This window comes from Vombatus ursinus, unplaced genomic scaffold (genome assembly GCF_900497805.2).
Source record: "Vombatus ursinus unplaced genomic scaffold, bare-nosed wombat genome assembly UNPS02014781.1, whole genome shotgun sequence".
NCBI classification, from domain to species: Eukaryota; Metazoa; Chordata; class Mammalia; order Diprotodontia; family Vombatidae; genus Vombatus; species Vombatus ursinus.
This window is the reverse complement of record NW_020954559.1, coordinates 41126445-41149314: the sequence shown is the minus strand read 5'-3', so window position 1 is coordinate 41149314 and position 22870 is coordinate 41126445. Positions and strand designations below refer to the sequence as shown.

Below are 22870 nucleotides of genomic sequence, written 5' to 3'. Positions count from 1 at the left end.
CTGGAGCTGCAGGGCATTTTGGTGCCTCATCTTGTTTTATGTGATGGTTTTTATTAAATCAGTTAATTGTTTGAAGACTTTGGGAAGATTAAGAAATGTTGGCTGTAATAGAAAGGTGGATTTTGTGAATTTTGCCTGATAAGGTAAAGATGAGTCACTGACCTCCTGGGGGGTCTGATTTGAAACACCAGGAGGTATATAAATCTACAATTAGGAAGCCAGAAGCAAGAGTGAGGGTCACGCTATCCTTGGGCTACACACAGATGAGAAACTGACGCCAAGAGAAATGGATTAGATCAGTTGTCTCCACTCCCCTTGGGGGGAAGGTGGCATTATTCCAGTGGACGAGGTGGTCTGATCCTAAGGCACAGGTGATAGATCAATCAGAGGGTGGAAAGACAGGGCAAATTCCATCATCTCTGGCTCTCCTCACTCCCCTCTTCAGGACAAGCTCTCTACCTTGCCCCTTCTATTCCTGGTGTTAGCCCTTAGGGGCTGTTATAAACTGAACTACCCACTACTCACCATAATAGTTAGTACCACTGGGGGAAAAAAATGATCCCTTTCCCTACCCTAGCCCTTAGGTCACCCCAGGCCCTTGGTAGGAGCCACTCAGAGTTGTAACTTAGGGATTGGCCACTTAGAGCCCTGACCTCCCAGTTTTCATTTTGTTTGTCAATAAATCACATAGGATAAGCAGACAAGGAAAAATGATATTCTGGATCACAGGCAGTATATCATCTTTTCCTTCAAAAGTACCCACTTCCAAAACAAACAAACAAAAAAAAAACAAGGGACAACAAGGAATACAAGGTGGCACAGTGGATAGAGCACCAGCCCTGGATTCAGGAGGACCTGAGTTCAAATCTGGCCTCAGACACATAACACTCACTTAGCTGTGTGACCCTGGGCAAGTCACTTAACCCCATTGCCTAGCCAAAAAAAAAAAAAAAACCAAAAACAAAACCCCACTTCCAAAGTTCGCTATGACTATTGAGGGTGCTGCCATCCTTCCCTGTTTCCACATCTTCATTGTCATAATGGACTTCTCACTTTTCCCTAGTGTACATCCACATGTGCAAATTATGAGGTCATCAATTGCCAAAACTCCCCAATTTTATCTCCACATCTGCCCTGTCCTCTCTCCTCACACTGCTACATCTAGTACAGGCCCTCATCACCTGTCACTTGGACTATTGCAATAATCTTCTAATTGGTCTCCCAGCCTCAAGTGTCTCCCCAGAGCAATCCATCTTCCACCCATCAGCCAAAGTGGCTTTCCTAAAGTGCAGATCTGACCATGTCACCATCTCCTTCCTACTTAATAAACTCTAGGGGCTCAATATTGACTCTCGGATCAAATTGTTTCATCCCTATCTTGTCTTTTTAAACTTTTTTGGTTGTTTTATAATGTACATAATTATTAATACAGTATTATATATATTTATATTTATAAGTGAGTAAATTTTCACAAATTCGGGTTGCATACCCAAAATGTTTTACTAATAGGGATGTAATATTAGTATTAGGTGATCCCTAAGCCTCCCCTCTAGGGAGGCAGCTAGGTGACACAGTGGATAGAATGTTGGGTCTGGAATCATGAAGACTTGAGTTCAAATCTAGCCTCAGTTGCTTACTAGCTCTGTGACCTCTGTTGCTTATTCTCTGTATGCTACCATTTTCTCAACTGTAAGATGGGGAAAATAATGACACCAGCATTATAATATTATTGTGAGGATCAAATGAGATAATATTTATAAAGTACTTAAAAGAGTGACTGGCACATAGTAGATCAATCAATAAACATTTATTAAGCACCTACTATGTGCCTGGCTCTGTGCTAAACTTTGGGGATACAAAAAGAGGCAAATGATAGTCCCTGCCCTCAAGGAGTTTATAATCTAGTGGGGAACACAACAGACAAATGAGCTATATGAAGGATGAATAGGAAATAATTAACAGAGGAAAGGCATTAGAATTAAGAGGGTAGAGTTTGGAAAGACTTTTGGTAGAAGATGGGGTTTTAGTTCGGACTTAAAAGAAGCCAAGGAAGCCATTGGGTGGAGATGAGTAAGGAGAGCCTTCCAGGCATGGGAGACAGCCAGAGAAAATTCCCAGAGCAGAAAGATGGAGTGTCTTGTTTATGGAAAAGCCAGGAGGCCAGTGGATTGAAGAGTATATGAGGTAAAGATGTAAGAAGCCTGGAAAGGTACAATCATTCTAGATCATGAAGGATTTTAAATGCTAGACAGATCATTTTGGATTTGATCCTGTTGCTGCTAGAGATCCACTGGAATTTATTAAGTAATTGGGTGGCAAGGTTAAACCTGAACTTTAGAAAAATCACTTTAGTGGATAATGGAGAATGAATTAGAGTGGGAAGATACTTGAGGTAGGCCTACCCACTAGCAGCCTATTGCAATAATCTGGTGAAGTGATGAAGTCCTTCAACAGACTGGTAGCAGGGTTAGTAGAGAGAGAGGGTTTTGTGTGTGTGTGTGTGTGTGTGTGTGTGTGTGTGCGCACGCGTATGTGTATTTTGGAGGGATGTTAGAGAGGTAAAGTGTACTGGCCTTGGCAACAGATTGGGTAAGGGGAGGGGGAGATAGGAGTTGAAAATGACTCCTAGATTGTGAGCCTAAGGGACTAGGAGGATGGTGGTACCCTCTACAGTAATAGGGAAGGTATGAGCAAGGAGGGTTAAGAGTGAAAGATAATGAGCTCTGTTTTGGACAGGTTGAATTTAGTTTGTCTACTGGACATCCAGATTGAGATGTCTGAAAGGCAGTTGGAGATTCAAGATTGGAGATCAGTAGAGAGTTTGGGGCAGGATAAGTAGATTTGAGGACTGTTAATGTAGAGATGGTAATTAAATCCATAGGAGCTGATGAGATTGCCAATAGATGCTTGTTTCCTACCCTCCCCTTCTAGTTCTAAATCTGTTTTCTCTAATCTTGTAGTCCACCCCTCTTATTTTAAAGATAAGGAAACTGATGCCCAACCCCCACAAGATTACAAAGATAATAAGCAGCAGAGGAAGAATTTGAAGCAAAGTCTTTGAACTCCAAATCTTGTTCTGTGTTGGCCACACCATGCTGCTTCTTCATCTGAGCACTTAAGAGCTTTAGAACACTATGTCTTTCTGCAGCCAACCTCTCACATTCTGTGCTATTACGACAAGTTACCATGAGGGGTCCTAATAATTCACTGTTTGCTTTCTTTTGGTTTTAGAATATTTCCCAACTTCCTTGTGGCAAAGCCCTCTATAGCTATGAGGGGAAAGAACCTGGTGATCTCAAGTTTAACAAGGGAGACATCATCATCCTTCGTCGAAAGGTGGATGAGAACTGGTACCATGGGGAGCTGAATGGAAACCATGGCTTCTTCCCTGCCAGCTATATTCAGTGCATCAAGCCCTTACCACAAGCCCCACCCCAGGGCAAAGCACTTTATGACTTTGAGATAAAGGATAAAGATCAGGACAAGGACTGTTTAACTTTCACCAAGGTAAAGTGAAAAATCGCATGTCTTAAATCATTCTCATTTGAGGCTTTTGTGAACCTACCCAATTTGTCCTTACTCTCATCCATTTAAGGTTCCCTCTAATAATTTGATTCTCTATTAGACTAAGAACAGAGAGCAAGCTTCATTGCTCAAAGTGGACACAGAGGAAAAGGTCAATATATTTTTCTAAAGTATCAATGGGGCAACTAGGTGGTGCAGCGGATAGAGCACTGGGCCTGGAGTCAGGAAGATCTGAATTCAGTATTGACCTCAGACATTAGCTGTGTGACCCTGGGCAAAGTCACTTAACCCCTGTTTGTCTCAATTCCTCATCTGCAAAATGGGAACATAGGAAACAAAGGAAATGGCAAACCACTTCAGTATTTTTGCCAACAGTATCCCATGGACAAAGTCCGTGGGTTCATGTTGGACATAACTGAACAACAACAACAACAATGACAAAGTATCATTTAGTCTTCCGAAATAGAGGATTTGTTAAAGGCAGACTTCCTGTTCTAAAAAAGCTCATTTGGCTCTCAGGGGAGTGAGGTTTTTTGTTTGTTTTTGTTTTTGTTTTTTTTTTAATATGTTCTGACAGCCTAAAATCAGTCTTACCCTGGTTACCATTAACCCAAAGACAAGAGGCAAAATGCAAAAACATTTACTGGGAGCCATTTGAGCTGCCTGGGAAACCATTCTTGGCCTGAGGAATGACCAGCATTTAAAAGAAGAAATAGGGATAGGGATAAGTATATGAACTGGACCTATGATTTCACCAGAATAAGGAATACTCTCGGGTGGGAATTCCCTCAGCCAGTGCAGATCATTACTTTCTCTGTAACTTATTGTCTTTGAGAGTTTCTTATATTACTAAAATTTAAATGACTTGCTTACAGGATTCAGGGCTAGCTCTCTGTACATTTCACCATGTTACAAAAAAGAAACTAGATTTTTTTCCCATCAGTTCCTAGAACCATTGATTTAGGGCGAGGAAGATCTAAAAGGTCCTCTAGTCCAACCTCTCCATTTTACAGGTGAGGAAACTGAGTCCCACAGAAGTGAAGTGACTTGCCCAAGTATCTAGGAGCTTTTATTCCAAACGCTGTTCTTTTTCTAATACACCACTGATCTTTTTTGTGAGCCCCATCTTTTGAAGAACTAGAGAAAACGGTTAACTTAATACAATTGGAATTCCTAATTAATGGTAGTAAATATTTCTCTTTTACAATTTTCCACTCTCTTTTCCTTTTGGCTCTCTTCTTCCTCACCGTTCTTGAGATCTGATGCCCTATGATCCAGTTCTTGGTCTAAGATCCCATGTTCATTCACCTACTCTACTATGACCCCATATGTTGTGAACCGTCCACTTATTTTCTCTCATATAGAATCTGAAGAACTTATAATGCAGCCATGCCCTTAAACCAATCAAAGGAAATGAATGGTTCCTACTCTTTCCTGAAGTACTTCATACTTCAGGTACTAGCAAGCAATTTTAGACCTTCTTTTTCTCTTAGCTAAGCTGATCTGCTTTTCTGTTATAGACCTTGTCTCAGCTATAGGGACGGTTCCTTTGGACCATCCATGAAATTTCAGAGGATGCCATTTTATCCTGCCCTAGAACAAGAGTCCCAGTTTGGAGTAGTTTTCATCTGTAGTTCCTCTTAGATCAAAGTAAGAATATTAGATGACTTCAGATGTTGAGAGTATATGGAACTATTTTAAGGCAGAAGGAAATGGTCTTACCACTATCATCCCTCCCTTCCTCTCCTTCCATTAGTCTACCTTTAAAGTTTCCCTTAATGCTTACATTGTTCTCAACCCTGTCTCCCATTTGCTTCTTTCCTAGTTCCCAAGAGCTCAGCACTCAGATAGCTGTTTTAGCTCCCCTGGTTCTGTCATGGCTAACCCATCCTCTCCTGACTGCTATTTATATCTTGTTCTATTGTTCAGTGTGACAGTGAATAATCTATTTTCCACAGGGGATTCAACTCTGTATTTTCTTATTTCTTTCGTCAAGGTGTTCTGATGCTAATTTCAACTGTCACCTGCTTGATGAAGCTTCCTAGGAAGCCAGGATCTGGGCCCCTCTGCTGCCGCTTTGTCCAATGGCCAGAGGGGCAGACTGCCAGAGACATGATTTGTTGGGCAGACAGAGCACCAGCCTTCTTCCGTTTTTTTGCCAAATGAAGTTTGACCTTTATCTCTGGAGGAAAACCTCCTGGAGACTGAAGGCCTCTGTCCTATGATTTGTGACAAAACTCAGTGCCTTTAACATCCCTTTCACACCTCCTGTTGACTCCATGCCCAGATGTGAAACCACACAAGCCTTTTGTCCAATGCTACCTGAAGTTCCTCTAACTTTAAAGAGATCCATAGAAGTATATTCTAGGTCATCTATGCTGAACCATTTGGCTTGGCCAATGTTTCTCCCCCCCTTGAGGTTGGCGTGACCTCAACAAACCACATCCATTGATCCTAGGATATAAGGCTTGAAAATATGTTACTGGTCAAGTCCAGGGCTCCATCCCCTCATCTCATAGATGAGGAAGCTGAGACCCAAAGAAATTAAATTACTTGCTGAAGGTCACATAACAAATCAGTAATAAGTGTGAATTTAAAAACCCACTTGTTCCCGCTCCATATCCTTTCTCATTTAACAATATCACCAGGCACCTCAGTAAAGTATCTATCCTCTTTGGAGCCTCTTAAGGTAAAAGGCCTCAGCAGCATCCTACCATCCTAGGAAATGCTACCTAATCATTTAGTATCATGTGAATTTGCTTGGCTCACTATATGAAAGGAATCCCATCTAGTTCTTTTGGCCTTTTATTTTTATTTTTTTTTCATTTAGCTTATGCTTTTATTACAGTGTTTGTCACATTTGCATATTCAATTTGGTCAGTCAGGCAGTTTCTCCCAAATATTCTCACTTCACAATGTCCTTTGTCTTCTACTTTTTCCCACTGTCCAAGGCCAACCCCCAGTCATTCACCTAAATGACTGATGTTGCCTTAATGAATTCTACAAGAATACTTTATGACGGCAAGATGATCCATGTTGACAAATGGGTAAAACATGATGTTGGAAAGGACTAGTTGGATGTTGTCCTGGTTTCCAGATGAAAGGTAAAAAGTCAGTTCCAAATTGACTCTTTTATCTAGTAATCACTGACCTATGAGATGCTTGACTTTAAGACTTAACTGACAGCTAACTTTCGGATAGAAAGGCTTCCTTTCAAAGATATGATTTTTAGTTGGGACTTCAAGGAAGCCAGGGAATCCACTAGGTGAGGGAGAGCATTCTAGATATGGGGGACAGCCTGAGAAAATGGAATGATTTGTTGTTTTTTAATTTTTTTTTATTTTTAGTTTTCGACATTTACTTCCACAAGATTTTGAGTTCAAAATTTTCACCCCATCTCGCCCCTCCCCCACCCCAAGATGGCATGCATTCTGAATACCCCTTCCCCTAGTCTGATTTCCCTGCTATCTCTCCCCCCCCTTCCCCTTCTATTTTCCTGTAGGACAGGATAGATTTCTGTACCCCATTTCCTGTATTTCTTATTTCCCAGTTGCATGGGAAAAAGTTTTTTTTTTTTAAACATGTGTTTTTTAAACTTTGGGTTCCAAATTTTCTCCCTTCCTCCCTCTCCACCCACCCTCATTGAAAAGGCAAGCAACTCAACATAGGCTATACATGTGCAGTTATGCAAAACACTTCCATAGTAGACATACTGAGAAAAACTAACTCCATTTCCCTTAATCCTATCCTCCCCCCTATTTATTCTATTCTTTCTTTTGACCCTGTCCTTCCTCAGAAGCATTTGCTTCTGATTACCCCCTTTCCCATTCTGCCTTCCTCTCTATCATCCCCTTACTCTCTTGTCCCCTTCCCCTCCTATTTTCCTGTAGGGTAAGACAGATTTCCATACCCAACTGAGTGTGTATGTTATACCCTCCTTAAGTCAAATCCTATGAGAATAAGATTCACTCATTTCCTCTCACCTTCCCCTGGTTCTCCTCCACTGTAAGAGCCTTTTCTTTTCTGGTTTTTTTTTGTGAGATAATTTACCCCATTCTATCTCTCCCTTTCTCCTTCTCCTAGTATAATCCTCTCTCACCCCTTAATTTTATTCTCCAGATACGGCCCCTTCATTTTCAACTCGCCCTGTGCCCTCTATCTATCTATCTATCTATCTATCTATCTATCTATCTATCTATCTATCTATCTATCTATCTATCATCTATCTATCTATCTATCTATATATATACATACATATAATTTTCCCTCCAACTACCCTAATACTGACAAAAGTCTCATGAGTTACAAATATCATCTTTCCACACAGGAATGTAAACAGTTCAACCTTAATGAGTCTCTTATGATTTCTCTTTCCTGTTTACCTCTTCATGTTCCACTTGAGTCTTGTATTGGAAAGTCAAATTTTCTATTCAGCTCTGGTCTTTTCATCAAGAATGCTTGAAAGTCCTCTATTTCACTGAATGACCATTTTTTCCCCTGAAGAATTATACTCAGTTTTGCTGGGTGATTCTTGGTTGTAATCTTATCTCCTTTGCCCTCCAGAATATTATATTCCATGCCCTGCGGTCCCTTAATGTAGAAGCAGCTAAATCTTGTGTTACCCTGATTGTGTTTCCACAATACTTGAATTGTTTCTTTCTGGCTGCTTGTAATATTTTCTCCTTGACCTGGGGACTCTGGAATTTGGCTACAATATTCCTAGGAGTTTTCCTTTGGGGATCTCTTTCAGGAGGAGATTGGTGGATTCTTTCAATTTCTATTTTGCCCTCTGCTTCTAAAATATCAGGGCAGTTTTCTTTGATAATTCCTTGAAAGATGATGTCTAGGCTCTTTTTTTGATCATGGCTTTCAGATAGTCCAATAATTTTTAAATTCTCTCTCCTGGATCTGTTTTCCAGGTCAATTGTTTTTCCAGTGAGATATTTTACATTGTTTTCTAATTTTTCATTCTTTTGGATTTGTTTTACAGTGTCTTGATTTCTCAAAGTCACTAGCTTCCAATTGCTCTATTCTAATTTTTAAGGAAGTATTTTCTTCAGTAATCTTTTGGACTTCCTTTTCCATTTGGCCAATTTTGCTTTTTAGGGCATTCTTCTCCTCATTGGCTTTTTGGACCTCTTTTGCCATTTAGGTTAAGCTATTTTTTAAGGTATTATTTTCTTCAGTATTTTTTTGGGTCTCCTTTAGCAAGCTATTGACCTGTTTTTCATGATTTTCTTGCATCACTCTCAGTTTTAACTCTACTTCTCTTACTTGCTTCTCAAAATCCCTTTTGAGCTCTTCCAAGGCCTGGGACTGATTCATATTTTTCTTGGAGGCTTTGGATGTAGGAGTTTTGACTTTGTTGTCTTCTTCTGGTTGTATGTTTTGATCTTTGTCACCAAAGTAAGATAATATAGTCTGACTCTTTTTGCACTGCTTGCTTGTGATCCCAACCAATTACTTGAGTTTTAAACTCTTTGTTAAGGTAAGAGTCTGTTTCCAATGTGGAAAATGTACTGTCCCAAGCTTTGGGGGTTTGTACAGCTGTTTTCAGAGATACTTCTAGGGACCTGAAAAGTGTGAGTTCTTCTGAGGTGCTTTGATAAGCAGTGAGGTGTTTCCTCTCCACTGCCACAACAAGCTCCACCACATCAGCGCTCTTCCTCGCCCCAGGACTGCCCCTCAGAACTGTGACCCAGATCCAAGCCAGGGCAAAGCAAGAGATTCCTGCCTCAGCACTGGCAAAGAGATCCCTGCAATCCCCCTCTGATCAGCCACTCAATTGCCCCTCAGTCTGTAGGCTAGAAGCTCAGAAGTCAGCCGCTGCCCTCAGGGCGACTGAGATCTAGCTTCTTCTCTCATCGCAGTAACAGACTTTTCCCACTGACCTTCCAAGTGGTTTTTGGCATTCGTAGGTTGAGAAGTCTGGAAACCACCATAGCTGCCCATGATTCAGTCCTCTGAGGCCTGCTCTAGGGTTGCTGCAGCCTGTGTGCCCACGCCGAACTGTGTTCCTCTCCCAGCCAGGTGCGATATACCTTTCTGATAAGCCATCCAGGTTGTCTTGGGCTGGAAATTTGTTTCACTCTGTTTTTTTTGTGGGTTCTGCTGCTTTAGAATTTGTTTAGAGCCATTTTTTGTAGGTATTTGGAGGGGTTTAGGGGAGAGCTCTAGCAAGTCCCTCTGCCATCTTGGCTCCGTCCCTCTGCCATCTTGGCTCCGCCCCTCTCTTTTGGCCTTTTAAATAGAATTTAAATAAAATATTTCCAGAGTAGTGGGAGAAAAGAGCTTTTTGATATTTCTAAGCTTCTTTTAGGTCAGTCATAACCACTGGAGGACAATTTCACTGTTTCAAACTTGGATTATCCAACCATCATAATAACCTCTTGCTCTTAACCTCATGTCTTTCCAAACAAATCAAATTATAAGCCTAGAGATTTCCTAGTAACTGAATATCCCCCAGTTAGACTCTTCTCCAACCCCTACTTCCCACTATCTCGTTCAGTCACTTGATGAACATAGAACTTTAGTTAAGTTGGCATAATATTCCTGCAATGCCAGCCTTCTATTCATTCAACAAACATTACATGAATACTGTGTACAAAGAGAGCACAGTGTCATGAGCTAGAAGAAATTAAATGAAGAAATAAAACATTTTGCTCACCTTCAGGGAGTTCACAGTCTAGTTAGAAGATGAGCCATAAATACAGTGTCATACAAGGTGTCCCAAAAGTCAGTGTTGTTTTAAGGTATTAAATCTTAAATTGATCAAGTTTATTAAATACTCTTGGTATTCCCTGTATATTATGTTGCATAAATGCATTAGAGAGTTAGAATATAAAGAAGGGGAAGGTCCTTACTAACCAGGCTCGTTCTGTAATATCACCTCTGTTCACACTAATTAAGCAAACATAATAATAATTATAATAATGATGATGATCATGATGATAACAACAATAATAGCTAGATCTTTGTGACTCCAAGTCCAAAACATTATACACTGCACAGTTATACTTCCTCCCTTGATGATTTTGATTTGTATCATAGGTCCAATTTTTTTTGGAATTTTGGCATTATCCTAGCTGTTGGGGTCGTTGCTTGCTGCTTTGGAGACAATAGGCAGGTGTATAGTTCATGGAGGTGAAAGCTGAAATAAGGAAGTTTTTAATTAAAATTGCTTATAGGGTTACTGGTGAACTTAGGAAATGAATGAACAGAGGGAGTCTTACAATAATCCAAAAATCTTCAAGTGACTTTTCAATAATTCCTATCCAGACCACAATATATTTCCTCTCTCTTTGATGTTTATTTCTATCATCTGGCCCCATCACAGAATCTCAGAATGAGAAGGGATCTCACCGGCCATCTGGTTTACTGTGTACCTGAGAAAGAGTGCCCTTCAGAGCATCCCCAACAAATGGTGATTGGCTTGCTTGAAGACCTTTGCTGAGGGGAAATCCACTAATTCCCAGGCATCCCACTCCTCTGTTGGAAAACTAATTATTAAGAAGTTGAGAGAGTTTTCAAGCCAGATATCCAACCTAATTTGCTTTTTTGCATATTAGTGGGACTCAAAACTGTTTGGCTGTTTCAGAAGAGTAGCCATTGATGGTTCAATGTAAACTTGGGAGGTCTCCAGCAGAGTGCCCCAGAAATTTCTACCCATTGCCTTCTGGGGTCAAGCAAATAAAGTCTGATATAATTTTCATAATTCTTTAAATTGTCCTAGAGAGCATACTGTATCCACTGCCACACATTTTTTCCATAGACTAAGGTTGTTGTTAGTGGTGGTGATGGTGGTAGTGGTCCTTGCCTTTTCTCATTCTTCAAGAGAACCAGTGACATCACAAGGGTAATGTCGTAGTTTGCATTTGAACTGGATTTAAGTGAGGCAGCCCTATGCAAAGTCATCTGCCTTACTCTCTCCACTATAGTCTTATCTTAAGATGGAGCAGTGAATAAAGTACTGAGCCTATAGTCAGAAAGACTCATCTCAATGAGTTCAAATCTGGTCCCAGACATTTATTAGCTATGTGACCCAGGGCAATTCAACCCTGCTTGCTTCAGTTTCCTCATCCGTAAAATAAGCTGGAGAAGGAAAGGGTAAACTACGACAGAATTTTTGCCGAGAAAACCCAAATGGGGTCCTGAAGAGTCAGACATAACTGAAACAATTGAACAATAACAATCATCCCTCATTCTTTCACCCCATACTCATATGGACTGATATCAATATTCTTCATCATCATGATTGCCTTCCTCTTGACAGTTTTCAGTTTATCAATATCTTTCTTAAAATTTCCCCTAATTATCAGGAATGCTTTCCTAGCATCTAGCCTAAATCTGCCTTTTTGAAACTTTTCTTAATTATTTATTTAATTTTTAATTTATGGAATAAAACAAGCATTTCCATAGCATAGTATAATTAAAAACTGAAACTTTCACAAATGACTCCTTGTTCTACCATCTAAGACTAGGTATAGCAGGTCTAATCTATCTTCTATGTGGCAGGCTTTCAAATTCTTAAAAAATAGCTATCAGGTTTTCTCTAAGTCTGCATATATCCTGGGTTTTTTCATTTGATCTTCATGTGGCAGGGTCTACATTCCCCTCACTAATTCAGTCACACTCCAGCTTGTCAATGTCCTTCCTAAAATGTGTTACCCAGAGTTGAACATGATACTACTCCAGATGATGTGTGAGCAGGGCAGACTCTGGGTTAATTGGAAGTTATCTTATATGCCCTATAGGGATTACTAGTTTTCAAAGGATTTGAATAAACAAATAAGACACCCCAAGCTTGCTTGAGTTTCAGTTCTAACATCCTGGCATTCCTCAGTGGCCACTGGAATTCCCTGACCATTATGACTAATCACGTGGTTGCTTTCACATGAGACTTTAAAGGATGACAAATGGTGTACCACATTTCCCTACAGCTTATGTCATGTGGTGAAACAACAGGGCTATTTAAGCAGCTGCTGGAACTGTGCCCAGATGCTGTTCCTCACCTGGGCCAATATGCATTCCCCAGGGTTATCACCTTAGGTCCATTCACTCAGGGCCTTAGTAAGAGAACAGCAGTTTATCCAAGCTTCATGCTTCAGCTATGCCAGGATGCCTTGGTCTTGACATGGGATTGGAGCTGGTTGAATATCTGCTCCTTCCCAATTTATGAATCAGCATGTTGGAATATACTCAGATTTGGAAAGTAGGCAACTGGGGCTCATCCTCATGCTGTTTCCATTTTCTTGAACTAAAGTGAAATTAAACCAGGAAAGCTAGTCTAATTATTGTTCTCCCAGGACAAAGATCTCCATCCCTCATTCCATGTTCTAAAGTGATCAGTTCAATTTGACCTGTTTCACTTTGGGGAAAAAAAAGTGCTAGACTTCATTAGAAGAATTGGATTCAAATCCTAATTCTAGATTTTAATAATTATGAAATTTCAAGTGAGTCACTTTTTCTGTTTCCTTATCTGTAAATAGGGATAATATTTGTACTATCTTCTTCCTTAAATTGTTGTGAGGAAAATACTTTATAAACCCTTGAGAACTATATGGTTGGTTGGTTGGTTGTCCTTCATTCTTGAAGAAGACCAAAGTGACATTGCTATGTGGGGGTCAAGGTGCAGTGTGTCCAGCTGTGGCTGAGAACTATATATATATATATATATATATATACACATATATATATATATATCAAAACTAAACAGAGCCTAGCTGAGAGGCATGGTATAATGGATAGAGCTGGCCACAGTCAGGAAGCCTTGGTTTCAAGTGCTGCTACCAACATGTACTTTGTGAGGCCCAAGAACTTAATCTCTCAGTGCCCCCAGGAAACTCTCTAAAACTGGGTTTCTTATTTGTGTGTGTGTGTGTGTGTGTGTGAAGGATCCTACTGGCAATCTATGAACCTATGAAGCCTATGAACCCCTTTTCAGAATAATATTTTTAAGTGCCTAAAATACATTTTTAGGATTACAAGGGAATCTAATTATATTGAAATACCACTATCAAAGTACTTTTAAAAAAATCACTGACCCTCCTGAAATCTATCCACAGACCCATAGATCTCATGTTAAGAACCCCTGCTCTGACTATAATTTACGGAGCAGGCCTTAATCTGCATTGTTAGAGGGTTTGCTCATTGAGAATTGCTTAGACGAGTGAACCAGATGTGGTTAAAACAAACAAACAAATAAATAAGTCCTAGGTAACATCTTCTTAGTTCCATTTATAACATTCTTCCATGCTCATCTTTGTGACTTGGTCATAAAATGACTATGGGCCGTGTCTTAGGGAGACATTCAAGCTGTCTTGAAGATGTGTCATGACCTTCCTGAAATTGTAATGGGCAGCCTCAGGAAATAGCATACCCCGCCCCCCAGCTGAGGGGCTTTAAGCAAAAGATGGATAATCACTTGTTAGGCATGTTCTAGAGGGAATTCTTTTTAATATTTTTCCAATTACATGTAAAAACAACTTTTTTACATTTATTTTGTAAAATTTTGAGTTCCAAATTCTATCCCTCCTCTACTCCCTCCTTGGAAGGCAAGCAATTTGATATAGGTGCAGTCATGAAAAGCACATTTCCATATTAGTCATGTTGTGAAAGAAAACACAGACCAATAAAAAAATAAAGTAAAAAAAAAAGTATGCTTCCATCTGCATTCAGACTCCATCAATTCTTTCTCTGGGGTGGATAACATTTTTCATCATAAGTCCTTTTGAATTGTCTTGGATCATTGCATTGCTGAGAATAGCTGTCATTCACAATTGATTGTGGTACAATATTGCTGGTACCGTGTACTATGTTCTGCTGGTTCTGCTCACTTCACTTTGGATCAGTTCATTTAAGTTTTTCTGCAACCATGCTGCTCATCATTTCTCATAGCACAATAGTATTCCATCACTATCATATTCCACAACTTGTTTATCCATTCCCCAATTGATGGGCATGCTCCCTAGAGGGGATTCTTGTTCATGTAAAGATTGGACTCAGTACTGTCTAAGGTTTCTTTCAACTCTGAGATTCCGTAATTATAATTGTCCCAATTATGGGAAGAAAAATAATGAGGAAGAGAAGAATTTTCTCAAACATTAAAGTCTCTCATGCTCTCCTTGGGGATGAAATCGAGAAATGTGGACAGAAATGATAGTAAAATTAAATAGATTCAAAAATGATTGGTGAACCCAAAGAATTGTCGAGGGAAGAAGGGAAAAGGAATAGTCCTGGATGAGTAATTAAGGTCCTCAGAAAGGCTATGCAAGGTGGAGTTATGAAGAATAATTTTTAGAGTTGGGGGAGGGAAAGACAAAGAGAGGGAGAATAGAAGGGAGATCTGGGGAGCAGAACAAGGTTCTTGGTTCAAAAGAGAAGAAAAGGTAGTTCAAAGTAATTCCATATGCAGAACTTAGGGATTCTATCAAGTCAGAACTTGTGTAATTACTTAAGTAGTTTTGATTTAAAATGAAGGCTGTTCCTGGAGACAGAAAAGAAGTGTTTCTTGAGGTCTATTGGCCAATGGAGCTGAGAAAAGTAACAGCAATCTTGGACTAGGGGTGGAAATAAGAGTGAACCTGCAAAAAAAGGAACCAAATGAGTTAGCCAATTTGCAGGATGGAATGGAGTGTCTGGGAGAGAGATTTAAGTTATGCTTTAAGCCTGTGCCAAGTTGTGTTGAGTAACATGAGACTGAATGCCTGTACCTTACCTAATTTGTATATAGTTTGTAATCCCAAGAGTCCCTTGTCCTGCCATAAAATTTTCCTGTACTTGTAGCACCTGACAGTATGCATATTCTGAGGGCAAAGACTATCTCTTACAGTTATTATAATATATATATATATATGTGTGTGTGTGTGCGCTTATGTATACACACACACACACACACACACATACACATATCCTCCTTAGGGCCTAGAAGAGGATTTTGCACGTATTAGGCACTCAATAAATATTTGTTGAATTAGTGTCCAAGAATGATTCCTCTAGTGAAGGTGTAACTTAAGAGAAAGAAAAGGATGGGAATTCCAGAAGTACAGTCTTTGGGAGAGAAATTCCTCTGATCCCCTGGGTGGTTGTAACAGAAAGTTACCTAAGCAACAGTGAAAAAACACCAGCAGAGCTTTGTCTTTGGGGCTGCCTTGAGAGTGCCTTTTGTCCTACAGATACCTGCCTGAAATCCTTCATTCTATAGGAAATAGTCTCAAATCTAGGAGAGTCACTGTCCTCTTAATGTAGCCCACTCAACAAATGATCATGTAACGAATCTCTTGTTTATTAAAAATATAAGAACAAAGCCTTTTGAGAGTAGAAAAAAAAAAGAGTATTCATCTAAAGTGCAACTAAGGTCCAAGGTAACAACTTTTGAGTCCCAGGAGGGCAGAGGCTTGGAACTATGGTGTTTCACCAACACGATTCCTGTCATATTGTGGTTTCCCAATGAGTATTAAAGGATTAGCAACAAAGGTGTTTAATGACAGTAGAGTTTATGAGTATCAAGAGCTTAGAGAAATTTAATTTGTTTTGGCAAATTAGAAAGGTAAGATTAAGCTATTCAAGCTATGGAAAAAGTGGTTGAAACTGATCATCTTTCTCCCTTCCCTCCCTCCCCTGCCATTTTAAACTAATTGAATGATTGATGAGGTAGAAGACTGTGTAATTGACGAATGTTAGAGCATTATTTTCAATTTAAAAAGCACTTTGTTGAGCATGTACAATGCCCTGAGTATTAAGGATACAAAGAAATATATAAGCTAATTTATAATAGTTCTTTTTGTGGTGGCAAAGAATTGACAATTAAGGAGGTGCCTATCAGTTGGGGAATAGCTGAATAAGTTATGCTATATTGACATAATGGAATGCTATTGTGCTGTAAGAAATTATGAAGAGATGCTATCAGAGAAGACTAGGAAGGTGTATTGAACTAATGCATAGTGATGTGAGTAGAACCAGGAAAAACAAGTTATACGATAAGAATAACATTGTAATGACAAATAATTTTAAAAGGTTTAACAACTTTGATCAGCACAGTGATCAACCATGATTCCACGACTCCTAATGATATAAGTTACCCATCTCCTAACAGAGAGGTGATAGGCTCAGAGTACACAGGCACACACACACACACACATTTTACATGGCTGGTGCAGTAATTAATTTTGCTTGAATCTCTCTATGTATATATTTGTTACAGGGGTTGTTTTTTCTTTCTTTTTTTAATATTGGGAAAAGAGTAGCAAGGAGAATAGGTAGACTGCTGTTAACTGAAAAAAAATAAGTTTAAAAGAAAGAAATATTTAAGCTCAAGGCCTTGACCTCAGGGAGATTACCATTTAGTTCTTGTTTTGAGGGAGGGACAGGACTTTTCAAAATGAATAATACAAGGCACTATATAAATGCCAAGTGAATGGAGACAGTAAGGACTGTAGAATTTCAGGAAAGAGAGAAATCAGTATGAGATAAGTGCCTGGCCTAGGGTGTAAGTGCTACTGACTAATTCTGAGACCTTGGGCAACTCACTTACTCTCATCTATTTAGGGGTAATAGCTGAAGCTCTGAGAGAGTATGAGATTGCAAAATGACAAATGTAGAAAAATAAAAACCGGGACTAAACTTTGTTCTACATTTAGAGGGCGAGAAGAGAGAGTTGACTCAGCAGAGTAAGAAATGATTAGAAATAATAGATGCCATTTACATAACACTTTGCACTCTAAAAAGAATATCCTATGATATAGGTACTCTCTAGATATTATTTTACAGATGAGGATTCTGAGAGTCAGAGATAAAGAAGAGAGTGTATGGGATAGCCCAAAGAATGACTGGTGACCTTGTTTAACTGGAGAAAAGTTACATAAAATAAGTCTGGAAAGGTTCAGGGAGATAGGAGTGGCAGATTGTAGTATGCTTTGCCAGGTTAAAAGTTTATATTTTATCCTAGCGGCAACAGAAAACCTTAAGCAGGAAAATGATATGCTCAGACCTTTGTTTTAGGAGTAACTAACAGGTTAACCTTACAAAATCAAGGCAACCAAGGCCCAGGAAAAATGAAAGATAGGTAGTTTGAGGAGCAGAGGCAGCTGGGAAGAAAGAGAATAAGAGCTTCTGTGGAAAAAGGGAGGAAAAAGGATTTTGTATTATGACTCAGCAGAGTAACTAAACTTTAAAAAAATCCTGAAATCTTACAACATGTTCTACAAAGCAATGAATGCATCCCATTCAACTCAGGATTTTTTTTTTAATCACAGCAAACAAAAATGCTACTCTAAGTATTATTATACTGTGGCAGGATTTTTTTGGTCCATATTTGTGATATTTTATCAGTGGGGAACACCTGGTCTGAAAACCCCCTTTGCCTGGCACAGTTCTGGTCTGTATCTGACAGTCTTCCAGAGATGCCTGGGAGCCCTTGGAGGCTGTAACTGCAAGCTAGTGTTCATTAGAGACAGAGCTTTAACCCAGATCTTCCTGAATCCAAGGCCAATCTTCTGTCTCATGTGTCACACTTCCTTAAGGACTTTAAAGTATGACATGGTTGGTGAGACTTTAAGGTGCCCCAAAACATTCATGAAAACCAGTCTTGTGACTTTATAGATGTGTTGTTGTTGTTGAGTTGCATTTGACTTTTCATGACCCCATTTGGGGCTTTCTTGGCAAAGATACTGGAGTGGTTTGCCATTTCCTTTTCCAGCTCATTTTACCGATGAGGAAACCGAGGCAAACAAGGTTGAATGACTTGCCCAGGATCACAAGGCTAGTAAATGTCCAAGGCCAGATTTGAACTCTAGAAGAAGAGTCTTCTTGATTTCAGGCCTGAACCACCTACCTTATGTAATTATTATAGTGGATATTTCCATGGTGCTTTAAAATTTATGAAAACATTTTCATGTGTTATTTCAGTTGAACCTCATACTAATCCTATGAGGTATACAGTGCAAGAATTATATTCATTTTACAGATAAGGTACTAAGACTCAGTGAAGTCAAATGACTTGCCTAAGTTCAAATAACTAGTGCATGTGGGAGCAGAGGGAGAGAGTTTTAGCTCAATTGAACCCAGATTTCCTGACTCCAAGTCTAGTTTTCCATCTTCTATGGGCACAGTAAGAATATACTATCTCAGAGTAATGACAAAATTCATTTTTTTCTCTTGTTCCTAAATCTGGGATAGTCAACTTAATGATGCAGGAGCTGATTCTGTACACACACCAAACAGTATGTCACTACTCATCAGTCTCTTTAAGCCCCTACTTTCCCCACCTCCCACTCTCAGTCCCCAGAAAGCTTCTATTTTTGAGTGCCTAAAATCATGAACACCTCCCCTATCCCACCAAGAACCTGGGCGGGGCTACTGTATTACCAACCTTGAATACCTGAGGCATCCAGGCCCCTAACCTATACAAGCTGCTGCTTGGTCTTGGACCAGAATATCAGATATCTTTGCTCAAATGAAAACATGTCAACTAGGTTAGGGCAATTCTAATGACCGCTAATTTCTATTAATGGCTTAGATTGAGCATCCCTATTATGGCCACCTAACTATGCTGTCCTTTTCCATGTTCTTTAGGTTACTTGGGTCTATTGCAATGCTAGAATTTGAGACTATCTTTTGATATTCTACCTGGCATATTTATTTTTCATTAAGGTGAGTTTTTCCCTACAAAGCCTAGAGTTTGAAAGTCTAACTGTACACATATATGTGTGTGTGTATATATACACATATATACATATATGTATGTATGTATGCATGTATTTGTATATATGCACACACCTTAGGGGAACTCAGAAGGGGAGGCAAGATAGGATCTGCAATTACAGGTGAGCCTCTAAAAGATGAAAGACAATAAATAGTTGTAGAAAGATCTGACTGTGCCCTTCCTCCTAAACTGCTTTGTATTTAACTATTTTGTATATATTTGTATTTATTCACTTTATATTTGTGCTGTATATATTTATATATGTATCTGTTGTCTTCCCCTATTAGAATATAAGTTCCCTAAAAATATGGATTGTTTAATTCTTTTACTGATATCCCCAAGGTGTACCATAGTGCCTAGAACATAATAGGTGCTCCATAAATGCTTACTGATTGAATGAACAAACTCATTTAAGTGCCTGTATGGACTTAGGGTGTGTGTATGTGTTTGCACTCCCATGTGCCCACAAAGACTTCCCATGCAAAGAATTTGGATATTATTAAAAGCAGTTTAACAAACCTTGATATCATTTCAAGGTACAATTTGATAAATGTCATCACTCCCATACTGAGTATCTTAGGGCACAAATGAATTATCCCAGTGACCAGAAACTTCAGAGAATTCCTAATGCATACCAGTTGTCCAATGTGCTGGATAAACCCAGCTGTAGGTATCAAATAGTGTACTGTCTTTAATGATCAGAATGGTAATATCACATGAAATACCTATCAGTGGTCCTGAAGTGGTCATGAATACTAAAAAATCCACAAATATGCCCAGATGCCACTTCTGCATTCTATACTCTGTTCTTTCACATTCAGTCAGTTGATTTCCAGGAAACATAAAGGAATCAAATACCAAAAATGATGACTTCAGAAAGCCATCTGCACACATGGGAGTTTCACACCCACCCCTCCCAACTCATGCCCTCTCTTGTTTAAAGTCAGCTGAATGTCTTGGTTAGTTACTGCCTCCTCTACACTCCCATATTGCTACAGGACTTGCACTCCCATTATAGATGCCTCACTGTCAGAATGCAAGTCAAAGGCAGGTCGTTCAAAAGCACTTTGCCTCTAAAGAGGGGAAAAAAAAAAGAAAATTCTCCCTCCAAAATCCCACGCCTGCCTTTTGTTAAGAAAATAACATAAAATTGTTCCTCTGATCACCCCTTACCATTCATGGCAAAGTATTTAATGGAGTCATTAACTGCTATTAATCCACCAGTACAAAGCAGGCTTAGCTCAGTAGTCACAGCATCCTGTGCTGGAGACTTCGAAGAAGAGAGTGATGGTTGAGGAAGCCCAGAGGGTGCTCGTCTATGTTTGGTTTCACCCTCCCCATCTGGACGCTGCAGGTTGCCAGCTGGCAAACGGGGCTTGGAGAGAGAGTGGCAAGCACCATTCCACAGCAGTGGCTCTGGAATCCTGGCTCTTGAGGGCATGGGATCTGTCCCTGGCCCAACAGCACCAAAGCTGGCTGCCTGGAATGTCCCTGGTAGAAATGAAAGACAGAAACCTGGATAAACAGTGGACACCAAAGTAAAAAAAAAAAAAAAAAAAGAAACAATAACACAGGGACCTTGGGGACTGTACGTGCTGAACAGCAAAAGCAGGCTTATTCAATAGTACAGTTCTGATATTCATCTTTGCTTGTTTGTCAAGACATCACTTTCAGGGGCTAACTGGCTGATGTGAGACAGGTTTGTGGGGTAGTGGAGAGAGGTAGGTAGTAATACCACTCCTAACAGTAACAACAAGCACTGGGCTTAGAGTCAGAAAGATGTGCATTCAAATCCTGTGCCTGGCACATAGTAAGTGTCTAATAAATGCTTGTTGACTTGATTTCACTGCTAGCTCTAGCGTTATCAGTGATGAACACATGAGAAGTCTATGATTTGGACTCACTGTAGGAACTCCCAGTGTGGGGACTACTCCTAATAACACAGATCAAACCAATCTAATTTATTAGGCAAGTCCTAGGAAGTTGACTAAGGCACACAGGATATAAGTAATTAGCCTAAGATTATCTCCCTAGAAAGTGTCAGAAGTAGGATTTGAACCCAGAGTCCAAGTCCAACACTCTGTCCACTGTGCCACACTAGGTAATAACTACTATTTCTACAGTACTTCCAAGTTTACTAAGTTTTCTTTTCATAGCATAGCTCCTCTGGGGAGGTTTTTGTCCTCAAAGGCTTTTCAGGGGAAAGCCCATCTTACTGAAAAATAAATAAATACACCAGACAGAATGTTAAAAGAGTCTCAAATTCTAATATTGCAATAAACCTAGTAACCTAAAAAGCATTGCTTACACAGTGGAAAAGGTCAGGTCAGAATAGGTGGCCATAACAGGAATGCTCGTTCTAAGCCATCTATGAGAATTAGAGATTATTAGAATTGCTAATTCTGGGAGCAGCTAGGTGGCACAGTAGATAGAGTACCAGTCCTGGAGTCAGAGGACCTGAATTCAAATCCAGCCTCAGACACTTACTAGCTGTGTGACCCTGGGCAAGTCATTTAACCTTGATTGCCTCAACAACAACAAAAAAAAATGCCCTAATCTAGCTGACATGTTTTCCTTCTCTCAGAGGTTCTATCTGATACTCTGATCCAAGATTGAGCAGCAACTTGTATAAATTAGAGGACCATATGTTTCAGGTATTTAAGACTAGTGACATGGGAATCCTGACTAGGTCCTTGGTGGTACTGGCTCATGGTTTCAGGCAATCAGGAATAGAAGCTTCCTGGGGGCTGGGAAAGTAAGAGGCCATTTAAAGAGACACAGATGAGTTAGGGACATATTGTTTGGTGCTTGTACAGAATTGGTTCCTGAGCCATCAAATGACTATCCCAGATTTAGGGCCAAGAGAAGAAAAATGAATTTTATAATTACTCTGGGATAGTAGATTCTTACTCTCTTCTGAGGGGCACTTTGTAGTGGATGGGGAACTAGACTTTGAGTCAGCAGAATTGAGTTCCATTGAGTGAGCTATACCTCTGCTCTGGCCCCATGAAATACATGGGTGCAAGTATTATGTTCATTTTACAGATGGGAAACTGAGATTCAGGTCAGGTGAATCACCTATGGTTACATAATGAGTGGGGGTTGGGGGGGAAACTTCAGCCTACATGTTGATGCTCACTAAAGTACCCTAAATTCTCAGTTCTTCCATCTACCAGCTGCCATCATTTATTTCTCCAGTCTACCTCAGTTACATACAGAGATGCTTATACTCTTGATTTTGCCATTACCCACAAGGGTTCTACTTCCATGTTTATTATCTCCAAATTCCTTTACTGATCATAATCTTTTATCATTCTTTCTTTACCAGTGCCTTACTGCCACTAGCCTTATCTTTCATCCTCATTCTGACTTCTGCTCTTTCCACCCCACAGTTCTTTCCTAGGCTGTTACTCATATTAAAATTTACATTTTTTGTTCTGTTTTTTTTTTCTCTTAAAGACCAGCCTTATCTCCAAATCACTTTGGTCCTAGACCAAGCTCTACTTGGTCACTGTTTGGGACCTGATCGGCTCAGAATGAATGTAAATAACTGTTGTTTCTATTTTGGTCAGAAACCCTAAGGGTCTTCCCCTCTCAGATCTATTTTTTTAAGATCTATTCTTCCCCCCTCCCCTTTTTTTTTTT

General features: G+C 39.7%; 1 protein-coding gene across 1 annotated transcript in view; it reads left to right on the top strand.

Annotated features, from left to right (window-relative positions):
- Positions 1-22870, top strand: part of LOC114046211 (E3 ubiquitin-protein ligase SH3RF3-like) — a 515095-nt gene that overhangs the window by 297434 nt on the left and 194791 nt on the right. Inside the window, exon 2 of the mRNA XM_027866460.1 lies at positions 3232-3507. Within this exon, the coding sequence (XP_027722261.1) occupies positions 3232-3507 (276 nt within the window). The remainder of the gene's footprint in view (positions 1-3231; positions 3508-22870) is intronic.